Source organism: Myxozyma melibiosi (assembly GCF_037950935.1).
Source record: "Myxozyma melibiosi strain Phaff 52-87 chromosome Unknown BZA70scaffold_16, whole genome shotgun sequence".
NCBI classification, from domain to species: domain Eukaryota; kingdom Fungi; phylum Ascomycota; class Lipomycetes; order Lipomycetales; family Lipomycetaceae; genus Myxozyma; species Myxozyma melibiosi.
Genome location: NW_027042930.1, coordinates 374587 through 395578, shown reverse-complemented (window position 1 = coordinate 395578; position 20992 = coordinate 374587). Strand labels below are relative to the sequence as shown.

The window sequence follows — 20992 nt, the reverse complement described above, 5'->3', positions numbered from 1 at the left end:
GGAGGCAGATGGGCAGAAATCAGAGACGAAGAGAAGATTTTGGCGGCGAGTGGAAGAAACCGGGGCAAAACACGGTTGCGCGCCTGCTGTTCGTTTTCTGTGTTTTTAGAGTCTGCCGCCCGCAATTATTGTTGTTTCTCTTTTATATTTGTATTTTATAGTTATACACACTTTCTTATTCTATATCTCCATTTTCATCTCTTTTTCTCTTCAGCAGCCCTGCAAAAGCGCTGTTCTACGCCCGCCAGTTCAGAACCGGTCCGAGGCAGCTAACTCTGCTGCACCTCATTGGCTGACCTCCCATTCCGGTTCGAACCATTACATAATCCAACCGGGCGTAGGGTTTCTCCTCAGCTCTGCCGAGCGAGCCGTCGCTGTGGCGGCTTCACGGCTTTGTCCTCGACGCGCTTTTGTCTTCTTCTCTTCTTCAACAAAGACAAAGACAAAATGCTTTTATATTCTGTTCTCTACTTGCTCTCGGCCGCTGCTCTGGTGGCGGCTGAGGCAAAGACGCCCGGCATCTTCCCTCTGCGCCCGTGGACGCGCACCGCGCCCGACGCGCACACAGAAGTCGTTACACCCCTGCTCGTCGAGGGCGTCACGATCTCACCCCGTCCGCCGGCGGTCACGCCGACAATCGCGCTGCCGTGGGTCAGTCTGAAGCCGAACGGCGCGCCGGTGACGATCAAGCCGAAGGTCAAGAAGGAGGGGTATGTCGAGAAGCCGAGTCCGTCGTATGGCACCTGGTTCCCAGAAGAGACCGCGGTCGTGGATGCCGACGCGATCGCCAGCGGCGCGGGCGACGACGACGCTGCTGATACTGCTGCCGCGAAGAGCAAGGACAAGAAGCAGAAGCAGGTGGTCATGGGCGGCCGGTACTTCAAGGGCGAGTTCGACAGACTCAACCCCGTCATCCGGTGCACTCCGGAGCGGTACGTGATGAACGGCGACTACGCCCCGTTCTGCACGCCCGCGCTCGACGCCGAGCTCATGAGCGGGCATTCGTACTTTGTCACATGGTACTCGCACTACTTCAACGCGACGAAAGTGCGTCTCAACCTGCTCGACTACGACACCTTGTCGATTGCGTCGCCAGAGAAGTTTGGCGCGGCAGAGGAAGAGGAGACGTTGAAAGAGTACGCGTTCTTCACGACCGAGTGGATCGACAACGAGCTCGGTTACTATTTCCTCGAAATCGACCCGAAGTGGATCGGCAAGCCGTTCTCGAAATCGGTCTACGTGCACATCGAGTCGCCCGACCAGGCAGGCGAGGACATCGATATCCAGCACGTGCCCATCATCAAGCTGCTCAAGGGACCGAAGGTCATCCATTCGAGCAAAGAGCGCTACGAGAAGGCGACGTGGGAGGTCATCCTTGCCGTTCCGCTCTGTGTCCTGGGCTTTATCCTCTTCTTGGTCGCGTTCCATTTCTGCACCGCGAGGGCCCGCAGGATCGGAAAGTTTACGATCGGTGGTCATCGTAACGACCGGCGGAGAACTCGGAGACGGGATCGTAATAACTACGAAAAGTTGGAGGAGGGAAATACTTCTTCTGTCACTGTTGGGTGATTTAATTGTGATTTTGAGTGTATAAATATCATTGAAGTAACGAATAATGGCATAGTATAGTCGAGCATATAAATAATAGCACATGTTTACTCTTAAAAACCACGCATAGATGGATCGTAATGGCTTTGTCTGTTGAATAATGCGGAGAGTTGTACTTATAATCATGAAGTAAAGAATAATGGCATAATATAGTCAAGCATAATAGCAACACAATAAATCAGCAACACCTAAATCTCAACAACCTGCAAATACGCCACGACCGCAGCACCAAGGCCACCCAACACCAACACCGCCTTCCCCATATCCTTGACGATCGTCTTAAACCCCGTCTTACCCGTCCTCTCTGGCTTCACATTGACAAACACGAGATCACCCTGCTCCATGACTGCTTTCAAAACCCAGTTCTTGGACCCGCGAACTTCGCGCAGCGTGCGCGCGTCTAGTTTCAACATTGTGGAGGCAATCGTTGTCGGGGAGGGGGATTTCAGACCTAGAAGAAACTCGGGGCCGACTTGAAGACGGACGGCGTCTGATGTGGGCGAGACTAGCATGACTTCGAGGGGGGAGGTAAGAGGGGTGGTTAGTAGGTGCTGCTGCTGCTGCTGCGACTCGAGGCGTTCGAGCGAGGCTTTCAAGCTAGTTTGCAGCGTCTCTAGAGCTTTGATTTGCTCTTGGGTAGAGTTGAGTTCAGGTTGATAGCTCTCTTGTAGTTGGGTGACAGCACGCTCGACCTTATCCGACATCTTCACCTCGCGCTCATCGACCAACTCTCGCACGCGCTGCGAGGCAATTTCATTGATAGCCGCCTTTGAACTCTCGATCGACCGCTCAACCAGCTGGCGTCCAAAAAACTCGAGCTTAGTCTGCTGCGGCACCTCATCCAGCACGTCCTCAAGCCGTTTCTCAAGCGCGGCAAGCTTGTCTGCGAGCGGAAGCGCGACGGCGTTGATCGTGCGATCGATACGTGACTGCATCGAGCTTTCGAGGTCATCTAGTTTTGACGCGGAAAGATGAGCGGCGTGGGACTGCTTGGATTCAAGAGACTCGCGCACGCGGGATATTTCCTTGCGATATTCGTCGCCAAGTCCGGCGACGCGTTCGCACGCGGTCTGCACTGAATCGTCAATCTTCCAGATCGAGCTCTCGAGGGCTTGGAGACGCTGGTTTAGACCGTCGACGCGGGCGGTGACGGATTCGAGCTCGCGTTTGTGGGATTCGGCGGATTCGCGGAGGTTGGCTAGATAGAGCGGACCTCTTATTGCGGAGATGTCTTTGGCGTCGGTGGTTCCGGTGGCTTCTGGTTGGAAAGGGTCATGATCGATGGCTGGATCGATGATGACTGGATCGATGGGCTTGGGAGGGGTAGATCGGGGTGAGACGATCTCGTCCTCAAAGTTATGAGCTTTTGATGCCTTTTTCTGTTTCTTGGAGGGAGAGGAAGAGGAAGAGGAAGAAGACCGAGGTCTAGATTCCTCAGCCGCGATATCCTCCGATACGAGCCGCTGGACGTTCTCAATGCGCGAGGAAGCCGACTTGGACTGCTGCTTTGGCTGCTGCTTAGACTCTGCTTTAGGCTCAGCTTTAGACTCAGAATCAGAACTGGGCTTCTGCGGCTTGCGCTTTGGACGACGAGACATTGTAATGAGATCGATCTCGTAGTCTTCGGCCAGGTCAGGATCAGAAGGGGGGGAGTCAGCAGGGTCATGGACGCGAGGCGAGCAGGAGGAGTTGAAGCTGCGGGAGTGGTCTGCTGCTAGCCATGAGTGCCAGTGCAGATGCTGAGAACCGAATAACTGTTTCCAAAGGGCAGAGTAGGAGGTGCGGAGAGCAGAAGCAGGAGATGAGGCGGGAGAGGGAGGAGCAGGTTCGCGGAGCTTGATGAAGAACTTGCGGGTGTGGCGGTGGATGGAGCGCGGGGGGGTGAAGGTGCGGTAGGTGAATGAAGCTCTTTTGAACCACATTGCAGCAGTATGTACCGAGACCTGAGAAGGAGAGGGGGGTGAAGTGCGGTGAAGTGGAGGTGGTGAAGTTGAGGCGATGCGGGGAGCGGTGATTGGGAGTTTAAGCTTTCTGAGTTGGGACTACGGTGGAATATGTTGTGCTTATAGAAACAAGTGCTTATAGAATGCTTTAGCAGTTGTTGATGCTATAGAGCAGTTGAGTAGATGAGTGTTGAGAATATATTCAGACTATGTTGTTGGTGATGTAGAATAACACAAGGCTCTGTGAGCACGCCAACCGTGCAGACATCGATGAGCAGAACAGGCAGGCTGGTAGAACAGCACAGCTGAACAGCAAAAGAGAGTGAATAGAAGTTGGTATAAGAGCATAGAGAATGGCAGTCAATCACAGACGAAGAGTGAAAGCAGCAGGAACAGCAGGAACAGTAGCGAAGGCAGAACAGATCACCACTCGACATGAATCTGCACGACGCGCTTCCGCCTGCGATTCCACGGCAGCTGCAACGCTATCGCTTTTCCGATCGACCGTCGCGAGCTGCGGAAGACCGAGCGGGCGATGCGGTAGAATATCGTGGGCTGTGGCGCATAGTAGTATTGCTGCTGCTGGTGCTGATACTGGTGTTGGTGCGGGAAGAGGACCGCGGGCTGGTATGTCTTTCGGCGGGGACTGAAGCGTCGTCTGCGGGACGCAGGCACGGGCGGGACGTAGGCGGGTCTCATTGCGAGCAGGAGCTGTGTTTTTATGCCAAACATGCGGTGATATGCTAAGAATATAGGAATATCATGAGAATATGGAGGAGAAGAAGACAAGGAGAGAAGCAGGCCTGTGACGTAATCTTAGGGTTTCCGATCACCGCTTCCTCCGCCTTCCTCTCCTCCTCCTCCTCCTCCTCCTCCTCCTCCTCCTCCTCCTCACCATCATGAACCGGCTCGCGGCCGACACTCTTCTCAAAAAGACCCTTCTCCGCAGCTCAATTGTTCTTGTAGTCTACAGTGCGATCGCGCACAATGCCCCGCCGCAGTACAGCAAGTGGTTCGCTCTCCTTGTGTTCTTTGCTGCCATGCTCGCCTTGCTGCGATCTCTTCTGCGATTCCAGCTTGCAAGGCTAACTCCGCCGCCAGAATCGAACGACCGTCTGGCGCTGATCGATACCGTGGCCGGGCTGCTGGCCTATCCGGGCGAGATGCACCGCTTCTACGCCCGGCGCCGGCTGCTCTTCTCGCGCATGTCGGCCCGGCACCAGCATCTGGTCAGCGGCACCGGCTACGCCAAGCGCCTGGCCGAGCTCGGCCGGCTCGCCGATCGGAACGGAGAGCTAGCGACGCGGATAGCGAAGCTGGCGGAGAAGCAGTACAACATCACGCGGGGCGAGCTGCTGTACTCGAGACACCCGGTTGCGAACGCACGGGTGGTCGAGCTGCTCAAGCATTTCGTGCGCGATTGGTCGGACGAGGGCAAGCGTGAGCGAGATGTGCTGTTTCCGCCGATTATTGACGCTATCAAGCAGGAGTTTGGCGTCCGTAGCAACAAGCGCGTTCTCGTCCCCGGCGCGGGCGTCGGCAGGCTCGCCTACGAGATTTCGCTTCTGGGTGAGTCTATAGCAGATACTCCCGCTCTTTATGAAGTACCTCTTTATAGAAGTAGTATCTGATATAGCTTATCTTGGATAGGATGTGAAACCGAGGCCAACGAATTCTCGCAGCTGATGCATCTCGGCAACCTCTTTGCGCTCGAGCAGATCGCCGAGTCCTGCACAGTCTACCCGTTCATACACAACCTGTCGCATCAGACAACCGGCACACAGCAGTTCCGCGCGGTGCGGTTTCCCGACACTACCCCCGCGGACAAAGACCACAGCGGGCTTGAGGTCCGCTACGGCGACTTTCTGCAGCTCAAGACGAGGTACGATGCGATCGCCACGCTGTTCTTCATCGACACGGCCGAGAACGTGCTCGACTACATCGACACCATCAAACGGCTCTTAGTCCCCGGCGGGATCTGGGTGAACTACGGGCCGCTGAAATGGGGCACAGCACCTAAAGCCGAGATGACGGCCGAGGAGATGGAGCTACTGCTGCCCAAGATGGGGTTCACGATCGAGAAGCGGTGGAGTGGGCAGGCCGAGTACGTAGCCGACAGCGAGAGCATGTGGCGGGGGTTTTACGGTCTCGAGGGCTGGATTGCGAGGAAGAGCTAGTGAGTTGAGGTCAATGGACCTGCCCACGCTGCCTGGACCGAACTGGACTGGACTCAGACTGAGGCAGACGCGTCGGTGTTGACGGCGTGAGGCGCCGCGGTGATTCGGATCCGACGCGTCTTGATTACGAGCGCAACACGCGTTTATTGTATATTGAGGTGTTGAATAGTAATGAGTAATTGTTAAGATAATAGTGAGATATATATGATTGGTATATAATCACTGCTATAAGAAGACATTAATAAGCAGGCAACGCGTCTCTTGCGCGTGGGAATGAGAATTAGACTTTCTCCGAGCCCAAAACCTGGCCGCGTCTCTGCCTTTTAACCTCCGCCAGATCCTCTTCCTCCTCTCCTTCCTTCCCTCACCCTTCTCTCTTCTCTATTCACCTCTTTTCTTTCCTGCTCTCTCTATCCATCCTGCTTCTTGCTTGCATCTACCGGATCTGATTAGCAGTCATGTTTGTCTACAAGAGAGGTCCGTTCTCTTTTCCCCCGTCTCTCTACCACTCCTGCTGACTTTTTTCTAGATGGTCGTAAGGAACGCGTCGCGTTCGATAAGGTATCTATTTCTTCTTTTGTTTTTTAGTCTACTTGCTCTGAATTCATCATACTAACTCACCAGATCACGGCACGCGTCTCGCGTCTTTGTTACGGCCTCGACCAGGACCACGTCGATGCCGCCGCCATTACCCAAAAAGTTATCTCCGGCGTCTACCAAGGCGTCACCACCGTCGAGCTCGACAACCTTGTGAGTTCTCCTATCTATTATTTCTATACTGTAATCAAGCTAACTTTCTAGGCCGCTGAAACCGCTGCGTACATGACTACCGCGCATCCCGACTACGCAGTCCTGGCCGCGCGCATTGCAATCTCAAACCTCCACAAGCAGACGCACAAGCAGTTCTCGCAGCTCATCTCTGACCTCTACCACTACGTCAACCCCAAGAACGGCCGTCCGTCGCCGATGATTTCAGACACGACGTACAACGTCGTCATGAAGCACGCCGAGGAGCTCAACTCGGCGATCGTCTACGAGCGCGACTTTCAGTACAACTACTTTGGCTTCAAGACCCTCGAGCGCTCGTACCTCCTGCGCATCGACGGCAAGGTCGCCGAGCGTCCGCAGCACCTGATTATGCGTGTCGCGGTCGGCATCCACGGCGAGGACATCGAGAAGGCGATCGAGACCTACAACTACATGTCGCAGCGCTACTTCACGCACGCCTCGCCCACGCTGTACAACGCCGGCACGCCCAACGCGCAAATGTCGAGCTGCTTCCTTGTTGCTATGAAGGACGACTCGATCGACGGCATCTACGACACGCTCAAGACGTGCGCGCTCATCTCCAAGACCGCGGGCGGAATCGGTCTGCACGTGCACAACATCCGCGCCACGGGCTCGTACATTGCGGGCACGAACGGCACGTCGAACGGTCTTGTGCCGATGCTGCGTGTGTACAACAACACTGCGCGCTACGTCGACCAGGGCGGCAACAAGCGGCCTGGTGCGTTTGCCATCTACCTTGAGCCGTGGCACGCCGACATCTTTGACTTTATTGATCTGCGCAAGAACCACGGCAAGGAAGAGGCGCGCGCAAGAGACTTGTTTTACGCGCTCTGGATTCCTGATTTGTTTATGAAGCGCGTGGAGGAGAACGGCGAGTGGTCGCTGTTTTCGCCATCCGAGGCGCCTGGTCTTGCTGACGTGTGGGGCGAGAAGTTCGAGGCGCTGTATGAGCAGTACGAGAAGGAAGGCCGCGCGATGAAGACGGTGAAGGCGCAGAAGCTGTGGTACCACATTCTGGAGGCGCAGACAGAGACCGGCAACCCGTTCATGCTGTACAAGGACGCTGCGAACCGGAAGTCGAACCAGCAGAACCTGGGCACGATCAAGTCGTCGAATCTGTGCACGGAGATTATCGAGTACTCTGCGCCGGACGAGGTTGCGGTGTGCAATCTTGCGTCGATCGCGCTGCCGTCGTTTGTGCAGCACGACGCCGACGGGTCGTGGTATGACTTTAACAAGCTGCACGACGTGACGAAGGTTGTTGTGCGCAATCTCAACAAGATCATCGAGGTGAACATGTACCCCGTCCCCGAGTCGCGCAACAGCAACATGCGCCACCGCCCGATCGCGGTCGGCGTGCAGGGTCTTGCGGACGCGTTTATGGCGCTACGGTTGCCGTTTGACTCGCCGGGCGCGAAGCAGCTCAACATCCAGATCTTCGAGACGATCTACCACGGCGCGGTGGAGGCGTCGATCGAGCTCGCGCGCGAGCTGGGCACGTACGAGTCCTACACGGGCTCGCCGGCGTCCAAGGGCGTGCTGCAGTACGACATGTGGGGGGTCACGCCTACCGATTTGTGGGACTGGGACCAGACCAAGGAGGATCTTGCGAGATACGGAATGCGCAACTCGCTGCTTGTGGCGCCGATGCCGACGGCGTCGACGTCGCAGATCTTGGGGTTCAACGAGTGCTTTGAGCCGTACACGTCCAACATCTACTCGCGCCGTGTGCTGGCGGGCGAGTTCCAGATTGTGAACCCGTGGATGTTGAAGGATTTGGTTGATTTGGGTCTGTGGTCGGATAACATGAAGAACCGGATTATTGCCGACAACGGCTCGATCCAGAACATTACGAATATCCCGGACGACATCAAGGCGCTCTACAAGACGGTGTGGGAGATTTCGCAGAAGCATATTATCGACATGGCCGCGGACCGGTCTGCGTTCATCGACCAGTCGCAGTCGCTCAACATCCACATCAAGAACCCGACGATGGGCAAGCTTACGTCGATGCACTTCTACGGCTGGAAGAAGGGACTGAAGACGGGAATGTACTACCTGCGCACGATGGCTGCGTCGGCGCCGATCCAGTTCACTGTTGACCAGGAGGCGCTGCAGACGGTGGACACGAACCGCGCGCGCACGAGCGGGATGGGACTGCAGCGCAAGATGTACAAGCAGACGGTTGGCCGCGCGTCGGACGTGAAGCGGATGCTGTACAAGGACACCATGGACACGAGCGGCGGGGTTGTTGTGCTGGAGGACGGCGAGAAGCCGATTGCTGCCGGTGCTGCTGCTGCTGCTGCTAGTCCCTCGCCGGAGCCTATTTCTGCGACGGAGGAGAAGAGGTCTACGGGAGGAGGGCTGCTTGCGCGGAGACGGGCGATGGAGGCGGAGGCGGAGGAGAAGAGACGGAAGGAGGAGGAGGCTGTGCGGAAGAAACGGGCGAACGAGGAGATGACGGAGGAGGAGGTTGATATTTACAATGACAAGGTGTTGCAGTGTTCGATCGAGAACCGGGAGGCGTGCGAGATGTGCTCTGGTTAGATGTTGTTTGTGTTTGTGCTTATGTTAGTGTTATTGTATTTTATTTATTGTATTGTACTGTTTAATGGATGTATTTGATTCTATTCATCAGAAGCTGTTCTATAAATGAAATGATGACGCGTCCGAGGCTGAAGTGAGACGATGAGGATCACGTGCACTCAGCCCAAAGCTTAAAGTGAGTGACAATAACAAGATTGAGTCGGAACCTCATCTCTGTTTCAGCTCTGCTTCTCTTCACCGCCAACAGAGTAACGAAGAAAGAAGATATAAAGAAAGAAGAAGATGAGCGGCGAGAACAGCTTTGAACAACGGTTTCAGACAGGTCAGAAGCAGGACTTCCTGGCGCAGGGACTGGCGCCGCCTGAGGTGCCGGTGCTGGCGGTTTCGCCCCCGACATTTCACAGCGAGTTGATGGGCAGCAGCAGCGGGATTCAGAATGTGAATAGCGGCACTAGTGATCCAGGTCTGAGCAATAAAGGAGAGATGCAGGGAGAAGCAGGGATGCAGGAGTTCTCGACCGTGTTCACGAATTTTGCGGACTTTGATCCTGTCAGCGATCCCGCGCTCGACTTTACGCTGTTTCAATACAACGGCAACGATGCTCTTGATGTGGATAGCTCCAGCGCTGGGTTGATTGACAGCGGCATCAACAGCAGCAACAACATCGACATGAACGGCATCGGCGCACTCAGCACAGATCTGCTATCGAGCGCAACCATCGACTACGGCCGCATGCGCTCGAGCTCTATCCACTCCGACGCCTACTCGGCCGCCGTGTCGCCCGCGCACTCGCCGTTTCTGATGGCAAACCAGTCTCCGCTCATGCAGTCGATCGGGGACACCGGGCTCGAGGACTTTCTCAGTTTTTCAATCTCCGATAACCCATCGCCTGCGCCGTCTGCAGTCTCGACAGCAGCCGTGGCAGGCACTCCGCAGCAGCAGCAACAGCAGCAGCAGTATACACCCTCCCCACACCTCCCACCGCTAGAAATATTCTCGAGCTACTCGCCACAATTCAGCAGCAACTCAAACAGCAACGCAGGGTCGCCGTACGCGCTGCCGCAGGTGACGATCTCGGTCGACCCGTCTCCAGACACGGGGTTCACTCCCGCAGCGCCCCAGGCGTCGCCGGGACGACGGCGGTCGCATTCAGAGTCTAGCGTGCGTCTTGCGCCACCTTCTCCCGGCCGTGGCGGGCGCAGACGGATGAGCGGTGGCGGAGGGCCGATTAGTAGACGGCACCAACAGCGGGCGGGCGGGTTATCGCCTTATTCAGACGTGTCTGACTTTGACGCGGACAACGACGACGAAGACGAGGACGAGGACGAGGATTCGCGGTCCGAGTTTGACGTGAGCGGCGACGACGAAGAAGACGACGGGGACGACACGAGCAGTGTGGTTTCCGCGCAGTCGAGACGGTCGGCGTCATCCAACACCTCCCGCAAGAGCAATAACGCGAGCGACCGCAGCTTCATCCTCGAGCTCGCAGAGCCTAACCGGGCGGACCGGCGCGCGCCGCGGAATCCGCCGGCGTTTGCGTGCACGCTGTGTACGAAGCGGTTCACGCGGGCGTACAATCTACGATCGCATCTGCGCACGCACACGGACGAACGGCCGTTCGAGTGCTCGGTGTGCGGGAAGGCGTTTGCGCGGCAGCACGACCGCAAGCGGCACGAGGGACTACATTCTGGCGTGCGCAAGTTTGAGTGTCGCGGAGACCTGGCGGATGGCGCGGGCAAGTGGGGGTGTGGACGGAAGTTTGCGAGAGCGGACGCGTTGGGGAGACATTTTAGGAGTGAGGCGGGGAGGGTGTGTATACGGCCTTTGATCGAGGAGGAGCGCCGACTGCAGCAGCAGCAGCAGCAGCAACAACAACAGCAGCAGCAGTTGCAGCAGCAGATTCAGCAACAACAACAACAACAGCAGCAACAGCAACTATACATGCCCTTTGACGACAACCTGCTGAGCGTAAACAACACGATGGGCAGCTGGTTGCCCCAGGCGCTGCTGCAGCAGTACCCCGCGCTCTCCAACCTCAGTCTGGAAGGAGAAGGCTTGTCCGGTGGCAGCGGCAGTGAGCTCGACGAGGGCGAGTTCTCGTAGTCTGTGTGTTTGATGAGAGTGTAAGATAGGTGTATTATGGCGCTGTACGTTAACAATAGTAAACAATGAGTCAGACATTAGTAACACACTTAGTCATCAGTTAGTCACGAGATAGCACAAATGCGGCACAGCGTGGCTGCAGCAAGTGGCGATAGCTGATCACCCGCTTCCGCCTTCACCACTTCTCCTCCTCTTCACACCTCTTCTCCTCTCTTCTTCACCACAATGAAGTCCTCCATCATCATCTCCTCCCTGCTCTCCGCCCTCGCGGTCTCCGCAGACCAGGCCGTCTTCTCCTCGCCCGACAATGCCGCCGCCGCCGGCGTGGCCTCCCCTGCCTCGCTCTTCAAGGGCTCCTCCGCCCTCGGCCAGGCCGTCAAGGCGCTCGGCCAGTCCATGAACCAGATCACGCCCGAGACGGCAAAGATCTGGGCCGAGATGGAGCGCGACTTCCCCGAGGCCGTCGATGCGCTCACCTTCATGGCCGAGCCCAAGCCCGCGACCAAGCGCCCGGCGTCGGACTACGACTTCCACGTCAAGGCCGAGGACCTTCCCGGCCACGCGCTCCGCATCAAGAAGCCCGTCGACCTCGGCGTCGACACCGTCAAGCAGTACTCCGGATACCTCGACGTCGAGGAGGAGGACAAGCACTTCTTCTACTGGTTCTTCGAGTCCCGCAACGACCCCGCCAACGACCCCGTCATCCTCTGGCTCAACGGCGGTCCCGGCTGCTCGTCCATGACCGGTCTCTTCTTCGAGCTCGGCCCCAGCTCGGTCGACAGCCAGGGCAAGCTTGTCTACAACCCCAACGCTTGGAACCAGAACGCGTCCGTCATCTTCCTTGACCAGCCCGTCAACGTCGGATACTCGTACTCCTCGCAGTCGGTCTCGTCGACCGTCGCCGCCGGCAAGGACGTCTACGCGCTCCTGACCCTCTTCTTCAAGCAGTTCCCCGAGTACGCCAAGCTGCCCTTCCACATTGCCGGCGAGTCCTACGCGGGCCACTACATCCCCGTCTTTGCTGCCGAGATCCTCTCGCACAAGGAGCGCAACTTTGACCTCACCTCGGTCATGATCGGCAACGGTCTCACCGACGGTCTGACCCAGTACAAGTACTACGAGCCCATGGCGTGCGGCAAGGGCGGTGCCGAGTCTGTGCTGTCGGAGGAGGAGTGCTTGAAGATGGAGGCCTCGTACCCGCGCTGCGCCAACATGATTGAGAACTGCTACAACACCGAGTCCGTGTGGACCTGCGTGCCTGCTTCCATCTACTGCAACAACGCGATGATGGGCCCGTACCAGAAGACCGGCAAGAACGTCTACGACATCCGCACCACGTGCGAGGACACTGAGAACCTGTGCTACCCGCAGATGGGCTGGATCTCCAAGTACTTGAACGACGCTGCCGTCAAGGCCGCCGTCGGTGCCGAGGTCGATCTCTTTGAGTCGTGCAACTTTGACATCAACCGCAACTTCTTGTTCAACGGCGACTGGATGAAGCCGTACCACTACGCTGTGCCGCACATCCTCGCCTCGGGCGTTCCCGTCCTGATCTACGCGGGCGACAAGGACTTTATCTGCAACTGGCTCGGCAACCAGGCCTGGACCAACGCTCTCGAGTGGGAGGGCGCCAAGGACTTCCAGTCTGCGCCTACTAAGGACTGGGTCTTGGGCGACAAGGTCGTCGGTACTGTCCAGAACTCTGGAAACTTCACGTTCCTCAGAGTGTTCGAGGCCGGCCATATGACTCCTTTCGACCAGCCCGAGGCGGCCGGCGACATGGTCCTGCAGTGGATCCATGGCAACTTTGGCTATGCCAAGTAGGTAGTTGTAGCTGCTAGTGCTAGTGAGGTGTGAATGTTTATGGCGCGTGGTTGTCTTATTGTTTTCTACTATGGATTTATAAGGGGTTGCTGTTTTAACAATAAAGTATCGTGATACACAAATAGTCATAATACTAGTCTAGAATGTAGAGAGCAGAAGAGAAGTTAATTAGCATACTTCTTCTGGATGAGCTTGGCGATGGTCTGCAGCTGAATGTTTGAAGTTCCCTCATAAATAGCACCGATCTTTGCATCGCGATAAAACTTCTCAACCGACTCCTCGCGCGTGAACCCGACGCCGCCCATCCACTCGATCGCCTTACTCGCCGCCCTCTCAGCCACCTGCGAAGCATACAACTTCGCCATCGCCGCCTCAGTCACAAACTCCCCGCCCGCGTCCTTGATCGCGGCCGCGTTATAAAGCATCAACCTCGCGGCCTCGATCTCGGTCGCGACCTGCGCGATCTGAAACTGCATGCCCTGGAACTCGCCGACAAACTTGCCAAACTGCTTGCGATCGCGGTAGACGTACGAGACCGCGCGGTCGAATGCGCCCTGAGCGATGCCCGCCATCTGCGCGGCGATGCCGATGCGGCCTTCGTTGAGGCACTCGATTGCGATCTTGTAGCCCTTGCCGTAATGCCCGAGCACGTTTTTGGCAGGCACATGGACGTCGTCGAGCGCGAGGACGGCGGTGGAGGACGCGCGGATGCCGAGCTTGTGCTCTTTCTTGACGACTTTAACGCCCCAGTCCTTTTCGACGACGAACGCGGTGATGCCGCGGTACCCGATCTCCGGCTCCGCGTTTGCAAAGACGACAAAGATCTCGGCCTCGCCGCCGTTGGTGATCCACATTTTCCCGCCGTTGAGGACAAAGTCCCCGTCGGGCAGTTTGCGGGCGCGCGTCTTCAGCGCGAACGCGTCGGATCCCGCGGATGGTTCGGAGAGCGCGAAGGCGCCGAGCTTGGAGGTCGCGAGCTGCGGGAGGTAGGTTTGCTTGATGTAGTCTGATCCCCATTTGCGGACGCAGGTGTTTACGAGCGTGTTGTGGACGTCGTTGAGGACCGCGACGGAAGGGTCGCATTTCGCGAGTTCTTCGACGATCGCGACCGCGGCGGTGAACGACGCGCCCGCGCCGCCGTACTCTTCCGGGGTCTCGACGGCCATGAGACCGGTGTCGAACAGCGCGGAGACGAGCGACGCGGGGATTTGCTCGGCCGCGTCCATGGCGGAGACGTTGGGCTGGACGAGGTCGGTGTTGAAGCGGCGGACGACGTCGCGGAAGAGCTCGACGTCTTCGGAGAAGGAGAGGATGGAGTTGTGGCGGCGGGGGATGAGGGAGGGGGAGGGGGAGATGGAGGAGCGGAGGAGGGAACGGCGGGCGATGCGGAGCATGATGCGATGGCAGATCAACAATTGTAAGAGTAGAAGTAGATGCTATAACAATTACAACGGTTATAACAGTATTATAATAGTTATATCAACAAACAGAATCAAACCAAAGCAGCATCTGATTTAAACATCTCAACAAGGCCCCCCGCAACAATATCTCCCACGTGAAGACCCTAACCCAACGACCTCTACGCCGAAGCCGAGGTACACTACTGATGATAACTACTGTCTATATTCTATTAAATACTGTATAAGACTAAAGGTTGGCCTTTGCAGAGGCGTCGGCGTCGGTGAGCAGGTTGCGTTTGATGGTCGCGATGTCGGCGGGCGAGAAGCTGAGGTGGGTAGAAAGGTATCCCTCGACGCCGCCGAATTCGTCGTCAATCACGTCCAGCATTTTTCTCATCGTTTCGTATCTGTCGCAGTTATTGTCAGACAAGTAGATTATAATAGAGTAAAGAGAACAAAGGAGTAGATACCGAGAACTCATGATGCGCTCAAGAATCTGGTTCCGCGTTCCTTCCTCGGCTCCCGGCGGAAGCGAGCCATCTAATCCCGCGAGGATCTTTTCGTACTCGGCCGCGAGCCCGTGGGTCGTCAGTTCGTACTCGCGTGCGATCGTGTCGTGGTCTACGCCTGCGAGAAGGAGGATCAGGGCGCAGATCACGCCTGTTCTGTCTTTTCCGGCTGTCGTTCTTGTTAGTTGGTTGAAGTTGTGGGGGTGGGTGGAGAAGGTAGGTGACTTACCGGTGCAGTGGATGACGATAGGAGCTTGCGGTTCATCTTTGATATGATCAAAGACATACTTATAACTCCTCACTCCCTGATCCAAGAAATCCTTATAAACAGCCACAAACCCTTCCTCATCGCTGACATCAAGCGAACTCAACTTCTTTGCAATCTCCGCCGGCGACATATCCTCGTTCTTTCCTAGAGGTAAGTGCACGCGCTCCATACCCGGCACCGCGTAGATCCCGCCTTTGTGGCATTCGACTGTCGAGCGCAGATCAATCGACTTGCGCAGGCCGAGTTCTTTCGCGGCGTCGACGCCGGTGGGCGTGATTGTTGAGAGCGCAGCGGCGCGGTAGATGAATCCGGTGCGGACGCGCGGAGCTGCAGCAGCAGTAGTAGCAGACTTGACCTTCCAGCCGCCGAGGTCGCGGAAGTTGAGCACGCCGTCGACGGTTTTCCAGCGCCTGGTTTCGCCCATAAACAAATTCCTCTTCACGAATCGCTCGCGAATACGCTCGGGGGAAAGAAAGTCGACGATGGTGTCTGCGACCTCGGGGTTTTTATTCGCCAGCTTTGTGCCGTCAGCTGCGATCGCGTAGAAATTATGGCCGACCTCAGGGATGAGTTTCAGCGTATGAGCGCCCGCGAGGAGATTAGCGTAGCATGCTGCGTCGGTGACGGCGATCAACTCGTCTGCTAATCCAAAGATTGTCAAAAAGTCAGTGTCGTGCGCGGGCGGGAGCAGGCGCGCGAGCATCGACATGTCGACCGTGGACAGCGAGTGCGTCTCCGCGGCGGCGAACCATCTCTTGCTGACGCTGCCGTGGCGGAGGCATTTGAAGTACAACCCGTTGTCTTCTTGCCAGGTGGAGGACATCATGTTTGTGCGTTCGACGATGTCGTGCGAGGTGTAGCGGCCTGAGCAGTTGATGAGGTGGGGGATGGTTGGGTCGTAGAGCACAGAGTATGTGAGTGTCGCGATGGCGCCTGCAATATTGTTAGCAGGTACTTGCAGAATAAGAGGATGATATGAATACCTCTCGAATGGCCAACTGAAGCCAGAACAAACAGCTTGAGCTGCTGGCGAGCATAAGCCAACACATCCTTAAGATCGCTATAATCCTCTTCTAGCACGCGTTTCTCTTCTGTCTCAATCTCCGCGCTGTCGCCGCAGTCGCGAAAGTCAAACCGCAGACAATACACCCCAAGCTTAGAGGCGAGCTTGCTGGCGAGCACGCGGTGGTAGATGTAGTCTTTGTGGCCGGAGAAGCCGTGCGCGACGACGACGACCGAGGAGGGGTAGGAGGGTGTGGACGGGGTGGTGAGTGTGCCGATGATGAGGGAGTTTGGCGGGGAGGAGGAGGCGGAGACTGGGATCTCGACTCTTGATTCTGTGTAGTCCATTGCTGTTATTGTCAACAGCAATTGCTGATATCAGGTGAAGAGAGGAGGAGTGTGGGGTTTATATGTCAAACAGGGCTAAACCTTCACTGTTGAGCCCGGTCGGCTCAGCTCGGCATAGACTCCGACGTCGGATTCAAGCGGTGTCTGCAGTGCAGTTGCAGTTGTTAAGGACGTTATAGCAGTGAGATTGTAGAGAGAAGAGATCTGATAAGGATCAATAGTAAATAAATAAATATTCAAAATAGGAAAATAGAAAATAATCCAGAAAATAAGAAAATTAAAATAAAATAAAAATAAAAAATATTAAATCGGGCTAAACTCCGAGTGCGTGAACCTCGTGCGTTCAAGAGAGGATGTGGCGAAGTAGCGTCGTCGCGCGCCGAAGGGTTGTCGTTGGATGACATAATGAGGGGATAAGCGATGGATAAGTGGAAGGTAAGTGGGAGTTGTAGTGGAAGCGCAAGTGATTAGGAAGATAGTAGATGAAGGTTGATTATCAGGAAGACTGGGTAAGCCAGGCTTCCTTAAATATTACTCTACAAGATGCCTCATTCTATCCTCTCGCCGGAAGAGATTAGTCTCCACGTTCGCAGGACGAGGAGGCTGGCTCTCGAGGAGTAAGAATGTTAGTAAATGAGTGTGGTTTGTTGACAAGAAGAAACCGTGCGGAGGATGAAGGGATCTTTGATGAGGGGAAACCTCCCTGCTCATGCCTTAGCGTCCTGCGAAGTACTCTTCATGCGGGAGGGTGTAGGCGTGACCTTGTGAAGTGAGGCAGAGGTAATCTCCCGTGGATGGACTGCTGGTTAGGCGTTCTGAGGTGAGGCAAGATGGCTGGGCTCTTGCAGGGATAGATGTAGTAGACGGACAAGCATCGTGAGGTGAGGCAGGATGACAGGTCTCTGACACGGATGAGGGTTTGGAGGAGGCCGGGCAGTTCTGCCTCGCAACCTCATGACAGAGGAGCTGTGAGGTGATGGTGATGTTGTCATTCAAAAGCGATAGAATGAAATCAGAGAATAAAGAAATGAAGAAAGAATAAAGAAATGTCAAATCAAAAATCCAAAAACCTGTCTGAAAACAATCAAAATAACTGCTCTGTGATTAATACTGAGTGTAATCAACAGATACCTAGAACAAACCCACTCAAAAAACAGAGAAAAGACAAAAAAACTAGAAAAGAGACAAAAAAGTGATCAAACAGAACTCTTCCGACCAAGTCGTCGTTCAGATAAGACTTTCCCCTGCACCAAAGCTGCTTCTGAAAACCCCCACGATCCCGCGTTTGTTTTTCGTTTGCTTGCGTTGCTGTTGCTGTTGCTGTTGCTGTTTACTGATTCAATTGGCGAAGAGGAAGAAGAGGAAGGGGAAGAGGAGGGGGAAGAGGGGGATGACTCTGGTGATGGGAGATATGAAATAGAAGTCGACGAAGAAGAAGAGGAAGAAGAAGAAGAAGAAGAAGACTTCTTTGCAAAAGCAAGGGAATTAGCAAGCGTATGTCTAACCCCAGACCTCCACTTCTTCCCCTCATGGCTCGCAGCCGGGAACCTTGCAAAGAACGCGAAATGAGCCTCGATCGCGGCATAGATCTCAGACACGCGCATGCTTCGCTGCGGGTTGAGTTCGAACCGGGAGTGCTCTGCTTCGTCTTTGCCGCCGACGAGGAGCACGAAGGAGACGAGGTGGGAGTAGGGACAGCTCGGGCGGAGGGAGTAGGCTTTTTTGGGAGTAGTTGAAGACGACGACCCAGAAGACGCACATCGGGAGAGAGGAAGGAGGGAGTAGACTACTGTCGAGAACGGGATTGCTTGCGACGAGCGATAAGACGCTCCGTTTTGGCGACACTCGCGAAAGAGGTTGTCGTCCGCCATGCTTTCCCGTGGTGCAACCGAATCTTCTTCAGCAGAATTAAGAAGCATCCAGCTGGCTTGTTCTACTTCTGACTTGACGATGTCGTGGTAGGTGGTGGGCGCGAAGAGCTGGTACTCGTAGGACGAGAGGGAGAGGTATTCGGCTGAGAGGTGGGTGGAGAAGTAGTTGTTGCAGAGGGAGTCTGAGTTGTAGTTTCCGTCGAGCAGCAGCGATGCGTGTTGGTCCATGATACTACTATGTTTAGCAGAGCAGAGCAAGAGAGCAAGAGAGAGAGCAAGAGTGTTGTGAAGAGAGGAAGAGAAGAAGAGGAAGAGAGGAAATCGCCCGCTTTATATCCTCAGAAACCGCAGATCAATGCACTAAACCTCCTAATCTAAAGAACAATAACAAACAAACAATATCTCCTCCTTCATTTTATTCTCAGATCTGCAACGTTTTGTCTTAATCCCCATCACATCCGCAAATCAGATATATTTACTGTCGCACGAGTGATTTTGCGATTATTACCCAATCGGGTAATTCCCTTACCTCCCCTTCTGTTAGTACTTGTTCATTCACAGAGCACTTACGAGAGAAGAATAGGATAAGAATATAATGCATTCGCTTAAGCTACGTACAATGACATATAAAACAAACAGATCGATCGGCAGATAATAAGCAAAACACTATTTTGTGGCCGCAACACTCAGACTGACTGCACTGCACTGCACTAACGGTGACTTCCCACCAGCACCGCCTGCTTCTCCCACGCCTCCTCACTAAACGTCCAGTAAAACGTCCCCTCCGCGCTGTTTACTTCTCTAGCAGATTTAGTGCTGCGGCGGGGTGCACTATCACCCGACCGCGATCTTCTAGATCGCTTGTGTGCAGAACGCGTGTCCTCCTCCACCCTCACGCTCGGACGCAGATTCCCATCCGCGCTCTCGCTCATCAACACCTTCTTGAACGAGACCGAGTGACTCAGCGTATGCCTGATCCCGCTCTTCCACGAGTTCCGCGCTGACTTTGCAATGTCAAAGTAACTAAACCGCGTCGCGATAATCCCATAAATCTCGTCCACGCGAAGGACGTGGCCGCGCTCGGGCGGCGCATTCAAAAGCGCGCAGGCAATTAGAATCCGGTAGGCTACGCGCGGGTGCTCGGTTACAGATACAGGCCGGATCGATACAACTTCGCTGAAAGGAACGTCGCGGTTGCAGCGGTAAGAGCCGCCGTTGCGGCTTGCGCTGCTGGCGAACCGCGGATCGGGAGTGTTTGCCGCGGCGACTAGAGGCGTGGGATTTGCCGGCTGGAAGTAGGAGGAGATAGAGGAAGAGGAGGAGGTGGAGGAGGAGGAAGTAGAAGAGCAAGACGACCGGCGAGAAGATCGGCGATGAGAACGACGTCTGGAGGATTCAGCGATGGAAGCAGCGATAGCAGCGGCAGAGGCAGTCGATAGTTTCTTTCTACCACCGCGGGAGACTGATTGAGAGTGAGAGTGAGAGCGGGAGCGCAACGAACGAGGTTTCAGCACGGGATCATATCTTGGCTCGTAGTCTGAATCATCACTGTCTTCCTCCTGATCATCGTGATCATGATCCTCAGTCTCTTCTTCTTCTTCTTCCATGGCACTCTCGTGGCTGTCATCAGATCCAGGAAGTTTATCGTGATTTCCCAATTTCACATTCTTGGATCTTTCAACATTCATAGAAGTAGAAAACGATGGGATAGAAAGCGGGAGCCAGACACTAGCCATTCTAGGCGCGAGATCGGCAAAGGAGTGGCGTTCAAAGCCGGGGAGTAAGACGCCAGAGAAGAAAGATCCGGGAGAGGAAGCAGAGAGCGCGAGAGCAGTCGGAGGAGCAGATGATGATGGAGATGAATGAGAATAGAAAGATAGCGGAGATGAAGGAATAGAGAGTGATGAAGAGGCAGACGAAGCAGGCGATGAAGACGAAGACGATGTAGACGAAGCAGAGGACGCAGAAGCCAGGATCATATCAGCCGGATGAACGGTCAAGCAGTCCATTTCTCTGTTTATTGTAATCAATATAGAAACAGAACAAAATCAATTGCATTAAAGCTGCAATAAACGGCAAAGAAGAAAGAAAACAGGTTTCGAGGGCGGAGAGAAATCCGGCGGGTTTTATTTTCTACGACGCTCTGCAACTCTTGTGCTACTCCACCCTCTATCACGCACTTCTTCCTCTCTTCCTCTTCTTCTTCTTCTTATTTCATTCTCGTTTCCTTCTTCTTCTTATTCTTGTTATTCTCATCTTATGTTCTCTGTTTCATCTGCAGTCGCTTTGTCCTGCTCGCTGTGATTCTCTGTCTCAACATCACGATCTGTAGGGTATCAGTATCAGTCTCTATCAACAGTCAGATCAACAGATCATTCAGATCACAGTCAGATCATCTCTACCAACCCAGCACTACTCTGCTCAGAAAGGTCTGCTCTTCTTCTTCTCTCTGCTGTTATTCCTTCTCAACCTGATCAATCCACTCTGATCCTGCCTCTGAATCAGAACCACTTCACTCAATCACTACGCACTCCACACGCGTAGTCACGTGCTGAGCACGCTTGTTTTCATCGCGTCGCGTTCGCCAACAAACCCGCATCTTA

General features: G+C 55.0%; 10 protein-coding genes across 10 annotated transcripts; 5 read left to right on the top strand and 5 right to left on the bottom strand.

The window, feature by feature from the left end:
* Positions 1 to 92: 92 nt before the first annotated feature.
* Positions 93 to 1683, top strand: BZA70DRAFT_100824 (uncharacterized protein). Its single transcript, XM_064909319.1, has one exon. It carries the CDS (start codon positions 448 to 450, stop codon positions 1567 to 1569), a length of 1122 nt encoding a protein of 373 aa, XP_064765715.1. The 5' UTR covers positions 93 to 447; the 3' UTR covers positions 1570 to 1683.
* BZA70DRAFT_100725 (uncharacterized protein) lies at positions 1641 to 3704 on the bottom strand. Its single transcript, XM_064909318.1, has one exon. The coding sequence runs from the start codon at positions 3528 to 3530 to the stop codon at positions 1797 to 1799; it is 1734 nt and encodes a 577-aa protein (XP_064765714.1). The 5' UTR covers positions 3531 to 3704; the 3' UTR covers positions 1641 to 1796.
* A 697-nt stretch (positions 3705 to 4401) lies between these two features.
* On the top strand, positions 4402 to 5926 carry BZA70DRAFT_285733 (N2227-like protein-domain-containing protein). The gene is made up of 2 exons (XM_064913784.1): positions 4402 to 5120; positions 5202 to 5926. Exons 1-2 carry the CDS (start codon positions 4451 to 4453, stop codon positions 5726 to 5728), a joined length of 1197 nt encoding a protein of 398 aa, XP_064765713.1. The 5' UTR covers positions 4402 to 4450; the 3' UTR covers positions 5729 to 5926.
* A 45-nt stretch (positions 5927 to 5971) lies between these two features.
* BZA70DRAFT_313142 (alpha subunit of ribonucleotide reductase) lies at positions 5972 to 9191 on the top strand. Its single transcript, XM_064915011.1, has 4 exons — positions 5972 to 6205; positions 6258 to 6289; positions 6353 to 6478; positions 6530 to 9191. Exons 1-4 carry the CDS (start codon positions 6187 to 6189, stop codon positions 9062 to 9064), a joined length of 2712 nt encoding a protein of 903 aa, XP_064765712.1. The 5' UTR covers positions 5972 to 6186; the 3' UTR covers positions 9065 to 9191.
* A 1079-nt stretch (positions 9192 to 10270) lies between these two features.
* BZA70DRAFT_242529 (uncharacterized protein) lies at positions 10271 to 11167 on the top strand (the record flags this gene model as incomplete). Its single annotated transcript, XM_064910566.1, has 1 exon — positions 10271 to 11167. The coding sequence occupies one exon, from the start codon at positions 10271 to 10273 to the stop codon at positions 11165 to 11167; it is 897 nt and encodes a 298-aa protein (XP_064765711.1).
* A 659-nt stretch (positions 11168 to 11826) lies between these two features.
* On the top strand, positions 11827 to 13114 carry BZA70DRAFT_285725 (carboxypeptidase Y inhibitor complexed with the cognate proteinase). The gene has a single exon (XM_064913783.1). It carries the CDS (start codon positions 11906 to 11908, stop codon positions 12989 to 12991), a length of 1086 nt encoding a protein of 361 aa, XP_064765710.1. The 5' UTR covers positions 11827 to 11905; the 3' UTR covers positions 12992 to 13114.
* Positions 13115 to 14519, bottom strand: BZA70DRAFT_285724 (acyl-CoA dehydrogenase/oxidase). The gene has a single exon (XM_064913782.1). It carries the CDS (start codon positions 14383 to 14385, stop codon positions 13156 to 13158), a length of 1230 nt encoding a protein of 409 aa, XP_064765709.1. The 5' UTR covers positions 14386 to 14519; the 3' UTR covers positions 13115 to 13155.
* BZA70DRAFT_285721 (protein-tyrosine phosphatase-like protein) lies at positions 14499 to 16931 on the bottom strand. The gene is made up of 4 exons (XM_064913781.1): positions 16152 to 16931; positions 15130 to 16101; positions 14862 to 15069; positions 14499 to 14798 (listed from the first exon to the last, which is right to left on the bottom strand). Exons 1-4 carry the CDS (start codon positions 16516 to 16518, stop codon positions 14639 to 14641), a joined length of 1707 nt encoding a protein of 568 aa, XP_064765708.1. The 5' UTR covers positions 16519 to 16931; the 3' UTR covers positions 14499 to 14638.
* A 398-nt stretch (positions 16932 to 17329) lies between these two features.
* BZA70DRAFT_100539 (uncharacterized protein) lies at positions 17330 to 18798 on the bottom strand. Its single transcript, XM_064909314.1, has one exon. The coding sequence runs from the start codon at positions 18615 to 18617 to the stop codon at positions 17715 to 17717; it is 903 nt and encodes a 300-aa protein (XP_064765707.1). The 5' UTR covers positions 18618 to 18798; the 3' UTR covers positions 17330 to 17714.
* A 232-nt stretch (positions 18799 to 19030) lies between these two features.
* Positions 19031 to 20643, bottom strand: BZA70DRAFT_285715 (uncharacterized protein). Its single transcript, XM_064913780.1, has one exon. The coding sequence runs from the start codon at positions 20396 to 20398 to the stop codon at positions 19100 to 19102; it is 1299 nt and encodes a 432-aa protein (XP_064765706.1). The 5' UTR covers positions 20399 to 20643; the 3' UTR covers positions 19031 to 19099.
* Between the last annotated feature and the right edge of the window lie 349 nt (positions 20644 to 20992).